Here is a 15,133-nt window from a genome sequence, read left to right as displayed (position 1 = left end):
CTGATCTAGGCTCTAAATAGCCAGAAATGTCTGTATTAGGTGTGTGTGTATCAGAGTGACACAGCACCTCTGTCCTGTGATGGTGCCCTTTATCGGTCAGACCTGCATTGTTCATTCTCTCCAACATTTACAGAGTGAGCATTAGGTACTAGATTTGGAATCCAGAAATGAAGAGACAAAGTTCTATACTCAAGAGATACAGCCATCCAAGCAGGTGATGACACTACCACAAAGCCTTCATGGCGACAAGGACGAGCTGAGCTTGGAGGCTTTGGGTGAACACCCGAGGCATTACTTGGCCTAGGACCAGCAGTGGCCATTCCGTGTGGAGTTGGTATGTGGCATGAGACATGCAGAATGTGAACGGGGTTGCCAGAAGCAGGGCAGCAAGGCAGGGTGAGTGTGGAGGAGTGTTCGGGCATAAGGAATGATGTGCACAAAGGCACAGGGATGAAAGGAGTGAGGGGTGTCCCTTGTTGGTTATACCTGGAGTAGGAGCTGAAAGGGAGAGCATCAGTAGCTCACCTGAAATAGCCAGGGGAGCTTTGAGAAAGACAGGACATCCGTCTTATGGGATATGATATGTATATAAAGTGACAATAATCAAAACAATGTGTATTAGTGGCAGAAAAGCCAATAACTTAGTTATTTGTGTATTCTCTCCTTTCTTCATTATGACAATTCCTATTAACTGAAAATAAAACCATATTCAAGATGAAGAAGCAAATGACAAACGAGGGACATATTTGCAACATATAAAAAAAGAAAAAGGTTATTGTATAAGGAGTATGTCTCATGATAGAGAAAGAAGAAAATAAAAACAAAATGAAGAGACTAACAAGTTCAGAGACAATGAGAGTATTTAGAATATAAATATGCATATGCTAGAATTGCCATTTCATACCATGTAGAAAAGATAGATTATTCAATATTCAGTAAGTGATGTTGGGACAAATGACCTGGCATTAGAAAAGTAGATTTAAGTTAGATCTTGAATTCATATGTAACATCGAAAGTAAATGGTATTGGGGCAATTGGAAAATCGAATCAAATGCTTTTTTAAAAAAGATTTATTTATTTGAGAGAGAGAGAGCATGAACAGGAGGGGTAGAGGGAGAGGGAGAGAGAATCCCGAGCAGCGCTGAGTGCGGAGCCATTGCAGGGCTTGATCCCAGGACCCTGAGTTCATGACCTGAGCCAGACCAAGAGTCAGACCCTTAACTGACTGAGCCACCCAGTCACCCCAAATCAAATACAGTTTTTAAAGTGATATTTTTAGGGGTGCCTGGGTGACTCAGTTGGTTAAGCGGCTGCCTTCAGCTCAGGTCATGATCCCAGGGTCCTGGGATTGAGCCCCGCATCCGGCTCTGTGCTCAGTGGGGAGCCTGCTTCTCCCTCTCTCTTTGCCTGCCCCTCTTCCTGCTTGTGATCTCTCTCTCTCTGTGTCAAATAAATAAATAAAATCTTTAAAAATAAAAATAAAGTGACATTTTTAGGGGTGCAGAGTCTGCTTGGGATTTTCTCTCCCTCTACCCCTCCCAATTGTGCTCTCTCCATCTCTCTCAAATAAATAAATCTTTTTAAAAAAAGTGACATTTTTAATGTACTCCCAACACTGAAATTATTTTCCAATAACTAAAATAATAAATCATAAAAACTTAAATAAGTAGATATAAGCATGTGCAAGGGGCAATTTCTTAAGAAAGAAATGGAAGGCAGCAATGTAAAGAAAAGCATGAGTAGGGGCGCCTGGGTAGCTTAGTCGTTAAGTGTCTGCCTTTGGCTCAGATCCTGGGATCCAGCCCTGCATCCTGGGATCGAGCCCCGCATCGGGCTCCCTGCTAGGAGGGGAGCCTGTTTCTCCCTCTCACACTCTCCCCTGCTTGTGTTCCCTCTCTCACTGTTTCTCTCTCTGTGTCAAATAAATAAATAAAATCTTAAAAAAAAAAGAAAAGAAAAGCATGAGTAGATGTGAATACATTACAATGTGAAAGGTCTGTGTATTATAGAGAAGCCTTATACATTTCATTCGTATTTCCACATGCATTTATATAAAGTTTTGCATAGTGCTTTCCTATGATTCTTTTAACTTTTTAAAGAATTTGACTTTCTCATTTCTAATTTTTGGTATTCATGCAGTCTCCCCTTTTCACATTTATGCCAGTCTTATTAACTAAAAGCAAAATAAAACCATACTCAAATGGCAAATGACAAACTAGGGAAATACCCTCAACATATGGAAACAGGAAAAGTTTATTATACAAAGAGTATCTTTAAAAATAAAGAAGAGAGAAAATAAAATTGAGAGAAATTTGAATAAATTTGAAAGAATATGAATAATTTATTTAAAAAACAAAAATGATAATGTACATCTTAAATTTTTTCAACCTCGTCTGTAATGAAAAAAATACAAATTAAAACAACTATATATGTATTTTTTGCCTATCAGTTTGGTAAGGAGATATATATATATATATATATATATATATGTAGGTGTGTATCATGCCTGAAGAACAATGAGGCATGAGGCATAGTTAATAAAGTGAATGAACACCTAATTTGTTTCTTTTGTCTTCTTAAGCTTGGAATTAAGAGTTTAACTTTACCTAAAAGAACTATAAGCAACAGAATCAACTTCAAGTGTCCAAAATGTGGTTAAGAAAAAAAAAAAGAAAGAAAAGAAAAAAGATGAACTTTAACTCTGAGAGATATAAAATTGTAGCAAGTTATCCCAGGAGCTAGCTGGAAAACAAATTCTTCACAAGATTCCACCTGGGCCTGGTCTTAGGTCAAGAGGGAGGAGGAGCTGAGAGGGCTGGAGGATGCCATATCCCCCAGAGAGGAGCTCTTTCTTCATCAGGAGGAGCCTGACCACAGAAGACTGAAGGTCATGACTGTACAGATAGGAAATGCTTCAGGGAAGCTCGAGGTCGGGGGGGAGGTCACTCTGAATCTTCCTCATTCTACCACAGCTGGGAGCAAGGAACTCGGGCAGGATTTAAGAAGGCTGTACTTTGATGAAGGCTGAGTGCAGCTTTTGAAATCAACCCTTTCATCGTCATATTATACTTGGCTTTTTCCAAGGGCACTACAAGAACACACAAGCTGGGCTGTAGGCAAGTCTGAGAGGTCCTGATGGGAAGGAGCAGCTTGAATTGATGGGGTAAGATTATGGACAGGGAAAGAGCCACATGACGGATCTGGCCAGACAGCGCATCGGGAGCCATGGGGTTGACATACTGCATTCACCCTGCTGAGCAGGGGTTTGGACTGATTTCATGAGCTGATGGGAAATCAATCAGGAGAGAACAAGGACAAACGCTGCCCACTGAAATCGATGCGTCAGTTGCCTGTGACGGACGGCAGGAGCCGCTTCCCCCCAAATGCTCACCCCTGCGACTAGCCACCCTCCTCCTCCACGTGCCCCTTCCGACGATGCTATGACTTACCTTTGACTGCTTGTCTAACCTTCATCTTTCCTCCAGGATTCCTCCCAAATTCAGCTTGGAGGAGAGGAGGCGGTACGTGGAAATAAAGTAGACATCAATTTGTCAAGTCAGCAGAGAGGACTGACAATCTCCAGCCTCAGCAAGGCTGCTGGGCTGGCTATGGGATCCCTCTCCTGCCCAGCTCGACCTCTGATGGAGAGCAAGTCATTTTGCTCCTTTTAGCTCTAAGCCTACTTTTGTGAAAAATTCAGGGGCTGGCCTATGCGATGGATAACATTTTTCCAGCTGTGGTATTTTTTGAGACTAAAGATGAACACAGAGCAAGAACACAGGAGTCCCATAATGTCAGAAAAATACTTGAAACGTATTTAATACACTTAACACATAACTAAAGAAATGCGCGTGAAAACAATGAGATACTTTTTTGAAACCTCTATGTTTGGCAAAGATTTCATAAAGAAATGATACCACCTTCCATTGGGTCCGGGAAAGAAAACTCAGAGCTCTTTTTTTGCTGTTGGCAGGAATACACCTTTTCTGTAGGGCAGTTTATGAATATGCATCAAAATTCTAAAATGAGCATCATTTTTGATCTAGCAATACCAGTAGAATGAGTTCTGAAGGAATAATCAGAGACTCATGAATAAATTTAAACACAAGGATTTTTATCACAGCATTATTTATACTATCTGAAACCAAAGGCTGATGTTCCTTCATCCAGGACAAATTATGGGACACACCATGGCCGGCTTGAGGACACTCAGAAGGGGCAGGATCAGCCTGGCCATGCAAACACTCAACACGCCAGTATCTCCCTCAACCCCCCACCCCATCCACCCAGGCGGAGCCATGCTGTCAGAGGAGATCCTGCCGATGACAAGCGAGACCCTGCCTTTCCAGGCAGTTGTGGTCTTCCTGCTGAAAGACCATCTGTGGCCACCATTGGCTGCGGGACAAAGGGAGCATCCTATGGCTTGGTTGTTAAGGCCCTTTATAATCAAGGCTCACCCCACCAGAAATAGCTTATTGCCAACTTCTTCCCTCTCCCACTGGCATGGCCTGCCTGTCCTTTCCCTGTTGCCACACTTACTCAGACCCCCAGTCACCCGGAAACCTGCTTCCTTCTCACCTTTCCCTTCTCCTACCTGAATTCTTCCCTCCTTCAATGGTTGCTTCCAAGAAGTGTTCCCTGCCATTACCTGACCTCACTGCATGCACTTTCTAGCATATTTTTTTGTGTGTATTGCCTTTTTTGCTCAGTTTTGCTTCAAGTTTGCCTATCATTTCAATTATCATATAAGATCTCTAAAACTGGTACTATGTCTTATATTTGAAAGACTACATGCAAAAGGAGAAAGAACAGGCTATGAACTCAGAAAAACCTGTGTTTAAATCCTGTGTGATGTTGGGCAGGTTACTTAACCTCTCTGAACCTGAGTTTTACCATACATAAAATGGGGACAAGGGTGGTTATTTTATAAAGTTGTAACGGGGTTACTGGGATCATTGTTAGCCACTTAGCACAATGCCTGCTCCATAATACATGCTCAGAAAATATTAGTTCCTTCCTCCTTACTCTACTTTGGAGAAGTTGGGCTTAATACATAGTAGCTTTAGATGAAATCTTATGGTCTGGCCACTTCCCTTAAGGACACTAGGAACAATGAGGGGCCTTGTAGGGGAGGAGAGCAGGAGCTGGTGAACCAGGAAAGCCTCTGTGTGAGTCTGGCCTGTTGACCTCTTACCTGATGATTGTCAGGGGGATGAAGTACACCAGGAAGGCCACGATGGTCATGTACGGGGTCCAGTAGGAGTCATCAGGCCATAACACCCAGCACTGCACTTCACCATTAGAGAGTTTCCTTTTCCCAAATATGATCAGGGTGGGAATGGAGAAAAGGAAAGAGAGGCTCCAGGCAATCACGATGAGGACCTTGGCTTGCTTTTCTGCTCAAAGGAAAGAGAAATTGGATGATTTGTCCATGTAGACATCAAAGTCACCCAAGATGGGGACAGTATGAAGGGTGAAAGAGAGACTGAGAACGGTGTCTGCCTTTCCAGTGGGTTAGGGGCATGGCCATGTGGTCGGACAGAGAAGGAACATTGTAGAAGGTAATCTAGTTTGATAGCATGAGCGTCAAAGGAACAGATCAGCGCACAGGCAATAACGGAGGAGAAATGGGTTGGAAGGGGTCCAGGGAAGTAGGAAAATGTCTATACCACCCCCAGGCCTTGAAGTTCTCAGAAGGAAGGCAGAGAAGCATCCTCTTCTGAGATGTTAAGAGAACCAGGGATCTCAGGAGGCAGGAGGTGGAGGGAACCTACCGTCATGTGGTTGAGGATATAAGGGAGTTTTTTCCTGAAGGAATAGAGGAAAGTTTTGGGTGGGAAAGAAGCTGTGGGTGTTTGGGAGAGGAAACAAACACAGAGCAGTCTGGCATTTAGAGAGCAACTGAGGATGTTTCCTCTCAACCACAGCGATGAGATGCGTACTGGGTTTCTACAGATCCTGCTCATGCATGGTCTCCTTCTTTCACTGGTTAAAATTCAAATTTTGTCTCCCTCTGTAGGTCCTAGAGCCTGGACTTTTAAGGGTGATCTGCAACTCCGGGGCTCCACTCAGATTCCACTGGATGGGTTAACAGGCATTCACTTTTGAAAGAGATGGGCATGGAAAGAATCAGATTAAAACAATATGAAACTGTGCGAGGGTTGCTGGAGTGGAGGGGCGTGGGAAGGATGGGGTGACTGGGTGATGGACATTGGGGAGGGTGTATACTATGGTGAGCGCTCTGAATTGTGTAAGACTGATGAATCACAGACTTGTACCCCTGAAACAAACAATACATTATATATACATTTTATTGTTAATAAAAAAATATAAAAAAAAAAGAATTAATTCTACCAAGGTACTAAAAATGTTTCCCCAATGTGCACCCAGGGCAGATGCTTGGAATTACTTTTCTCATACTGGTGCTGGGCTGCACTGGGAGAAATCCCCAGTCTCAGGGGCCTCCGCAACAGGTGTGTGGCCCGCAAACACAGCGGTGACAAGACTGTTGGCCCTTTGGCCAGCTGAGCCCACCTGTCATGAAGAGTGACTGCTCAGGGCTCAACATTCAGGGACGGAACAGATGAAGTGCAGTTTCAGTATTAGGTGGGTGGTCTCCTGTTATCTCCAAAGTGGCCTGTGTCCCCCACCCGTAGAAAGGAAGACTTCCTCTTCCATTTGCTCTTGTCCAATTCTGTACTTCTGTCTTAGCCCTCTTTCATGCATCATATATACCTTCTTTGTTTTTGATAATGAAAGTTACACATGATAATTACAGAAATATAAACAAAAAGAAGGAAAAAGAGTCCATGATGGCACCACCCAGAAATAGCCAGCCCAAATTTTGATAATACATCCGTATGTAATACATAGATTACACATATAAAAATGAGAACGTAATAGGGGCGCCTGGGTGACTCAGTCCTTAGGTGTCTGCCTTCAGCTCGGGTCATGATCCCAGGGTCCTGGGATCGAGCCCCGCATCGTGCTCCCTGCTCAGCAGAGAGCCTGCTTCTCCCTCTCCCCCTCCCCCTGCTTGTGTTCCCTCTCTCGTTGTGTCTCTCTCTGTCAAATAAATAAATAAAATCTTTTAAAAAAATGAGAACATAATATACATGCTGGTTTTCAACCTTATTTTTTCCCTGGAAAAAATTTTTATGACTGTCTTTATGTCAAGAAAGTCTTTGTCAAAAAATTTTATGACACCTTTTCATGTCTGCGTCTATGCAAGCAGCACTCAGACTTTTTCAGGCAGTAAAAGGCTTTCATCAAATATAATTGTACTTTGAGCCCAGTGCAGAATGCCAGGGTAGCTCAGGTTGAGGCTGGGTGACAGCCAGAGGCTTCCAGACCTGTCCTGGAGCAGGTCTACAGAATGAGTCCTCCAGGGCCAGTGTGTGAAGTGTAATTTAAAAAGCACTGATAGAAAATATTTTGCCATGGTTACACTAAATTCTAATTTTATCAATAGCCTATTATTATTTAAATTGTTTCCAATTATTACAAATAATTTATGTGTATCTCTTTACAGTGCTGTTGCCTTAGGATAAACTCTGAGAAACAGATTTTGGCAAATATTATTAAATTTCTTCCAAAAGTGTCTACAGCTTATGGCTCCCACTGGAAGTGTACAGACAAGCCTATTTCTTTATGCTCTCCCAACACTGAGAGGATCCTTCCTCTTCCTCTTGTTATCTCATTGATAAGATTTCATATCCAAATGTCCAATCTTGCACTTCTTCAATTAGTGGTCAAAAAGAACATTTCTATATATCATCCGTTCATTTGTCTTTGTTTCTTAATAACTTGCTCCTGTTCTTTGCCCGTTTTTTCAATTGGTACGTTCTTATTTCTTTGCCAGAGTTCTTTAGAAGAAGGATATTATCCCTTTGCCTGTTGTATACAAATATTTTCTATTTGTCATTTTGCTTAAGTATGTGTACAACGTTTATTATTTGTATGAAGAGTTTTAAAGTTTTGATGTAGTTTAAACTACATTTATTTTGCTTTTGGTGTTATTCTCAGAAAGAGCTTTCCCTCACAAAAATAAAAACTTTTACCCATACCCACACCCTTTCAAGTTTAAAATTTTTACTTTTTCAATCCAGCTGGAATTTACTTGGTGGCAGTATGGCAGATTTAATATTTTGTAAATGGCTAGACAACTATACTAACACCCTATACTGACTAATTCATTCTTTTCTAACTGATTCGATATTCCCTATGCTTTACGTACATTATTCTGGTTTCAGTATCATATTGCTTAAATTATCAAAGTTTTATATTATGCTTTAGTACCTGGAACTACGTATTTCTCTTCATTATGAATAGATGTTTTCCTAATTATTCTCATATTTATTTATCCTAAAGAGTCTTAAAATGTCAGCTTCTCTGGAGTTGCTGGCTGAGGAAACTACCACGTTAGTAAAAAGCAGTAAACAAGCAGTAAGATGTGCCCTCCGCCCCGCCCCCGCCTTCCGTTGATTTAGTCTCCATCGCCCTGTGTCTGCTCGACCAGGAGTAACTTCGTGTGGCTTCTGTCAGCTCAGTTCTCCATAGAGGGGCTGTGCTGCCTGGTGGGGAATCTCTTTCTGCTGCCTCCTCTTTGTTCAGTTGCGTGAACCCTAAGCCCTGCCCCTCACGGGGGCCCTTAGATTCCGATGAGCTGTAGCACCGAGTGACTCTAGCATAGGGTTCCCTGTTCTCACCTACCACCTCACCCCAAAACTCCTACACCGCCATGCCACCTTCCTGGGGGGTGTGGCTTCCGTGTGTAATCAGCTCCCTGTGTGCTGGGAATTCCGTGACTTTCTGGTACTTGGACAGCTTCTTTCCTTGGCTCCCACCCAGCTGCACGTCTCCTTTATTTCTATGTTTCCTCCATCACTGCAGTGGGATTGGGCAGAGAGGAAGGGAAAATGGCTAATGTCTACTTCCAAGTTTTCATCTTTCCCCAAAGCTATTGGAGATGATTATTTTGCAAGTGCCCTCCACCGAACCTCTATTAATTTTGTAATGAGGAAATAAATTGCTTTACAGCTTTAAAAGAACACTATAATATTCATTGCTGCCTTTTCTATAATTTAGGACCTTGTTCATAATATTTCAGTGTCTCCTAGAACTATTCATATTTGCCATGAGCTAAAGAGTTGATATATATATATATAGAGTTGATATATATATATATAGTTGATATATATATATATATATATATATATATTTTTTTTTTTTTTTTACCTAATGAATATGGTGAGATGGGTAACTGACCATGTTTCCCTTTTGGCTATGGATTCCCTAAGCCTCCACCTCTGGCAAATATCTGGGGACACCCCTCACATTTCCTTATACCTAATTTCCCTTCACTCCTATTTCTGCACCTTGAAACACTCTGCTGTATGCGTTTTTTTGTATGCCCCCATTCAATCATTCCTGGGGCCTGCTGGGCATAAATAAATAGATGAATGAATAAATATATCACACTTTTGTATAGATCATAAAATGTCTCTCCCATTTCCCTTCATCCCACTCCCTGCTCCCTTCTTTATCATAATCACTGGGGCAATGGAAATGCCCAGAAAGCTTGGTGCTGGTCACATACTTCACACATACACGCACACCCCAAAACAAACAAACAAAAACAACCCTAGGAAAAGCCTATAAAATAGGTGTAAATTCTATTTTTAAACTAGTTTTAATTGCGCACAACACATCGGTATACCTTCTAGTATGTAAGTCCCTGTGATCACTATGGCTAGTCCAAATTCTATCCCCAGAAGTGAGGACTGGTTGGTGCATGTCTTTGCAAGCAGTTGTTTATTACTTTTTTTTTTTTTTTTTTCTGTCCATGGCTATCCCACCTCCCCATTGAGAGGCAGGATATGCAGTAGTCATAGATACCTGAGCTACACCCAGACCGTCTTGGGTTCAAATCTTGCCATGCACCTACTAGCTGAGTGATCTTGGGCAAGTTACTTTAACTCTCTGAACTGTAATTGTCCAAACTATAAGATTCAGATAATAATAGGACCTATCTCACAGAGAGGTTGTAAGAATTAAAATACTTAGCATGCTTAGAGAGCTTATAATCATGAGTGGCATCTAGTATGCAATCAATAAATCTAAGCTACTGAAATGTCTACATTCCTCCACTGAAGGAATTCCTATCCTAAGCAATGCTACAATAAAGAACACATGTGCATACATGCATACATGTGGGTGTTTGTCCAGAGAAGATACCAAGAAGTAGGATTTCAAGGTCAAAGGACTGCACATTTTATATTTTAATTAGATGTGGTTAACTTACCATTCAAAGGATCTGTGCCAATATTCTCTGATATATTCAATAGTATCTGATGACATTAATTCTACTTATTCTAAAGTTCTGCTTGTTAATTTTGCTTTCTTAGTTGTAAACGCCGCAGAATGGTATTCTGAAGGGTTATCTATTTTCCAGTTTGGCTTTTGTCCCATTTTCCATGATATTTGATTACACCCCATCTTTGTAGTCAAGATTTCATATTAGTTCCTCATTTTATAAGTTTTCACAGGCTTCTTGGGAGACTGTGGTACAGATCACCAAACAGTGGGTTCTTACTTGCTTTCAGGGTTCATGCAGGAAAGTGGGCTTTGCGCATGGGCAGAGTAATGGACAATTAGTCTGTGACTAGGTACCCACCATCCCTCCAAGGAGTCATTGCTTCCTAGGACCCCACCCTATCTCTTTAAATCCAGCACTCCCACTACTAGGAGGAAGAGACCTCTATCTTTGCTGTCCCTCTGGGAGGGGGGAGGACAGAGGGAAAGTAAACATGCAGTGATGAACACTCTTCTTTGTGCTCCAGAAATCACCCTGCTGGTTTCCTTGAGTCCTTCTTGCTCTGGGCCTTTACATGATCTATTTAGGAAGCACTCTTAACACTTCACCCATATTACTCTAGTGTCGTCTGTGGGTATTGTAAGCTGTGTGGTTTCAGCCTTTCCTCTGACCCATCTGCTTTCTTCTTCTGGAGATTCCTCACTATCACTGGATCAAGGAGAATTTTCCTACTTTCCAGTATTCATGTCAGTTAAAAACATCTTTCCAATTATCTCTATGGTTTGGAAGTAAAGAAGGCAAGGTTCTTGTTTCTGGAAAATGAGCAAGTTGAAGTGGGAGTATTCATTTCTTGAGAGAGGTACAATGTGTCAACACTGCTCCAAAGGAAAAAACCAGAGGCATTAGGGTCAAAGTAAATGGCCACAGAGTGGGTCCAGCAAACTGCCTTCCCTAGGAGCTCTTGACCATCCATGGGTACCATCCACATTTTCCTAGGCATCCTGCTTCTCTTTCTACATCTTTTTGGACAATCAGACCCATGAAGTAGAAAAAAAGTAGAGAAGAAGAGAGCGGGAGGAAGAAAACCATTATTAAGAGGATAATATTAGTGAAAACAGTCCTACCCTCACCCAAGGATGATTTCTTACAGGATAGCCATTGGTGGAGCCATCTCACCTCCTTGCAGGAACTTCATAGGGTAGACAATGGTCTGGTATCTGTCTATGCTGAGGGACTCCAGCACATAGGTAGAAGCATAGAGCAGCACAACCTGAAGACAGAAACAAGAGGAGGTGCATGACTTCATAGAAATGAAGGAATGCGTATTATAGAAAGAAGAATGTTTTGTGCTATTTAGAAACCTATGCACTGAACCTAGGGAGGGATGAAGTTTGGGCTAGGGAGAGAAATGACTGACTCCTTATGTCTAGAAGCAGATTGTTTTTCTTGGAATTGGACTTGTCATCGCTGGTGGTGACCAGTGAGAATACTTCTAAGCTCACCCTTCTTCACTCATTCACTTGGCTTCTTGGATACCACATCTCAGGATCATTCTCTCTTGACATCTGCATGGTACATTTGTGTGTAATTGACTTTTAAAGCTAAGCTAATTTTCCCTGCCACAATTGACATTCCAGAATAATTAGAAAGAAATGTTCATTTGCCATTTATCAGTGTGAGTTGAGAGACAATGGAAGGCATCTGGTTTCCAGGAGCCCATGTGTGGTTTAAAATCATTTATCACTATCTGCGTTGACAGTCCCAGAGCTCACTTCCTCCTCCACTTCTCTAGCAGAGCTGTTCATTAGGGTCAATCCTTGGGTCCCCTCTTCCTCCTTCCCACTGCATCTCTTATTAACCTTGCCCAGGCCCTTTAATTATCCTAAGTATAGTGTTATTTGTAGAGTTTGCAGAGAAGGAAATTGGGATATAAGAGGTTAACATCTCTTATGTGAAGAGCATAATCAAAATGTAATTAAGTGAAATATCTCTGAAAGGATGAATAAGGTGGAAAATTTTGGGGTAATGTTGAGCCTCATTTCTACCAAGAGTCCAGACGTATCTCTGTTTTGTAACCTTTGGGCCAGTTCCAGAGCCAGGAAGAGTAAATCAAACACCAAAGTCTAAGGGTGAGTGTCTGAATCTCTTCTAAAATGAAAGAGAAATACCATGACTTTGTTAATAATTTTGTCTGAATTTATACCTTATTGTTCTTTCCCTCACTCAGACAAATAATAATCAACTATATTATTGTTCTTTATTATTTTTATTTCCAGAACACTACACAAATGCATCCCAGCACTAACATTGTAGAAGGTGCCATAGGGAAGTGGTTTCTGAGGGCTGATTAGAGATTGAAGGTTCTCCTGAGGGATATAAGAAGAGATTCTCCTCTTGCTAAAAAGGTGCTATATGGATGGCGAGAAGAATGATGTCCAAGTTTAACTAAAAAAAATTAGACAACTGTCTTCTTAGAGAAAACTGGGATTTCTATGTGTGATCCAAGAATTCAGAATTACTACAACTGGCCACACACAGCTCAGGAGGTGGCATTCGAGGAGGATGGGAAAGAAAGCTCCCAAGGGCAGAACTCTGTGGGATGGAATGTCATGGTAAGAAGGTCACAAGAATCTCAGCCATCTTTTGCTGTGTTGAGTGAGGTGGCTGACACAAGTTCAGAATTTGGAGCAAGAGGAAAGTACAAAAAAGAGTGCCTGGAAGAGCAAGCAACATTAACAAAAAGAGATGTATTTTGAGACGCAGTCAAAAAGAGTAGTTAATTTCAAGGGTCTTCAAACATCTAGGCAGGGTAAAAAAATTAAAGGTTACATAAAAGAAATGCATTTCAAATTGTCATGCCTCTTTTTTACAAAAATAAAATGCCAGAAAACAGCATAAAAACATGTTCAAAGTTTTGAAAGAAAAATTATGATCCAAGAATTTTGTAAATATCATTTCTGTGCCAAGGCACAGAATGATTTTCTTAGATGTATAAGAAAGAAGAAAGCATAACATCACATAATCTCCTGAAAATCTTCCGTGAGGAAATATTTCTGCTGATGGTGCGTTGTTTCAAAATTAAGAACTCTAGAAGAGGGACAGGATTGAATAATAACAGCTATGATAAGCAATGAGTCCAAAAAACCCCCACAACATGTTTACAAAATAACTATGATTATAGTTAGGAAACATTCCAGGGAAAAATCTGGGGAGTTGAGTGAGAGGAGAGAGTATAAGGAAAGAAATCATGTCATATATTTCCATTTGGACATTTTAGGCTTTTCTTTTGTTTTTTACTTTGATAGAGACATATTAAATTTAAAAATTAAAGATAAGCTATGATAGTGAAATAAAAATGGAGAAAAAATAATTTATTAGCTTCTTATGGTAATTGTAACAAACTTTGTGGTTTAAACCAACATAAATTTATTCTCTTACATTTCTAGAGACCAGAAGTCCAAAATCAGTTATACTAGGTCAAAATCAAGGTGTTGGCAAGACCACCCTCCCTCCACAGGCTCTAGGGGGGGATTCCTTCCCTTTCCTCTTTCAGCTTCAGGTGACTGCCAGCATTTTTTGATTTGTGGTCACACCCATCCCATCTTAGGTCTATGGTTACAATGCCTCTTCTGTCTGTCAAATCTCCCTCTGCCTCCCTTTTATAAAGGATACATATGATTACATTTAGACTTATTAAGATATTATCTAATAATCTCCCCATTTCAAGATCTTTAACTTAATTACATCTGTAAAGTCCCTTTTTGCCATATAAGGTAATATACATAAATTTCAGGGATTAGGATTTGGATTTGGGGGGGCATTTTTCAGTCTACCACAATTAATAACCAAATAGAAAGGAAAAAACATGTAAATAGGAAAAAAATTAACTGAAAAGATTAAAATGAGGTGACTTAAATAACACCAAAAACTATTTGTCTCAATAAATATAAATGGCTTAAGCTCCTTGACTAAAACAAAGACTATGTACAAAACCCTTCCCCAAGTCTAACTGCATACTGTGTTGAAAACAAACCTCTAAAACCAAATGATTATCAAAGTTTAAAAATAGAGTGATGGCCAAGGACACACCGAACAACTAAAACCAAATGAAGCCAACTATTACAATATTACTACTAGATAAATTAAATTCAAAGCAAATTGCACTACATGAGACAAAGGGATTCTTTTTATTGATGAAAGATACAATACAGGGGCGCCTGGGTGGCTCAGTAGTTAAGCGTCTGCCTTCGGCTCAGGTCATGGTCCCAGTGCCTTGGGACGGAGCCCCCATCGGGCTCCCTGCTCTGTGGGGAGGCTGCTTCTCCCTCTCCCCCTCCCCCTGCTTGTGTTCCCTCTCTCACTGTGTCTCTCTCTGTCAGATAAATAAATAAAATCTTAAAAAATATATGCAATACAAAATGGTGATGGAATATTAATAAACTTATCTGTGACAAGCAACATAATATTAAATATGTATAACTAAAGTGTTCAAAGATTTACAAAGGATAAAACACAATAATACATAGATAGAAAAAATTAAACACACTTTAAAATAATACACATTATTGTAAAATATCTAGGCAACATTTCAAAACTGGTTCTAAACTAAACTACCAAGAAAAAAAAATCCCTCAATAGATTCCAAAAATTATACAACTTATATAATTTGCATATTTAAAACAACAAGCAATAAAAGCTGAAATTAGTATCATGTTATTTTTTTAAAATACCACTTGGAAATTTAAACACCCTTGTAATTAACTTGAGTCAAGAAGGAAATCAAAGTACAATTATAGTCAATTCATAAATGTCAACAAT

The 15,133-nt window shown here is 40.4% G+C and overlaps 1 protein-coding gene across 1 annotated transcript in view; it reads right to left on the bottom strand.

Moving 5' to 3' along the window:
* NPSR1 (neuropeptide S receptor 1) overlaps positions 1-15,133 on the bottom strand; it is a 149,143-nt gene that overhangs the window by 31,933 nt on the left and 102,077 nt on the right. The window contains 2 exon segments of the mRNA XM_036101046.2: positions 5,195-5,396; positions 11,492-11,585. Of these exon segments, the coding sequence (XP_035956939.2) occupies positions 5,195-5,396; positions 11,492-11,585 (296 nt within the window).

The sequence above is a fragment of the Halichoerus grypus genome, chromosome 12, assembly GCF_964656455.1.
Source record: "Halichoerus grypus chromosome 12, mHalGry1.hap1.1, whole genome shotgun sequence".
Taxonomy (NCBI): domain Eukaryota; kingdom Metazoa; phylum Chordata; class Mammalia; order Carnivora; family Phocidae; genus Halichoerus; species Halichoerus grypus.
The sequence above is the reverse complement of the archived record's forward strand: the minus strand, read 5'-3'. Positions and strand labels throughout refer to the sequence as shown.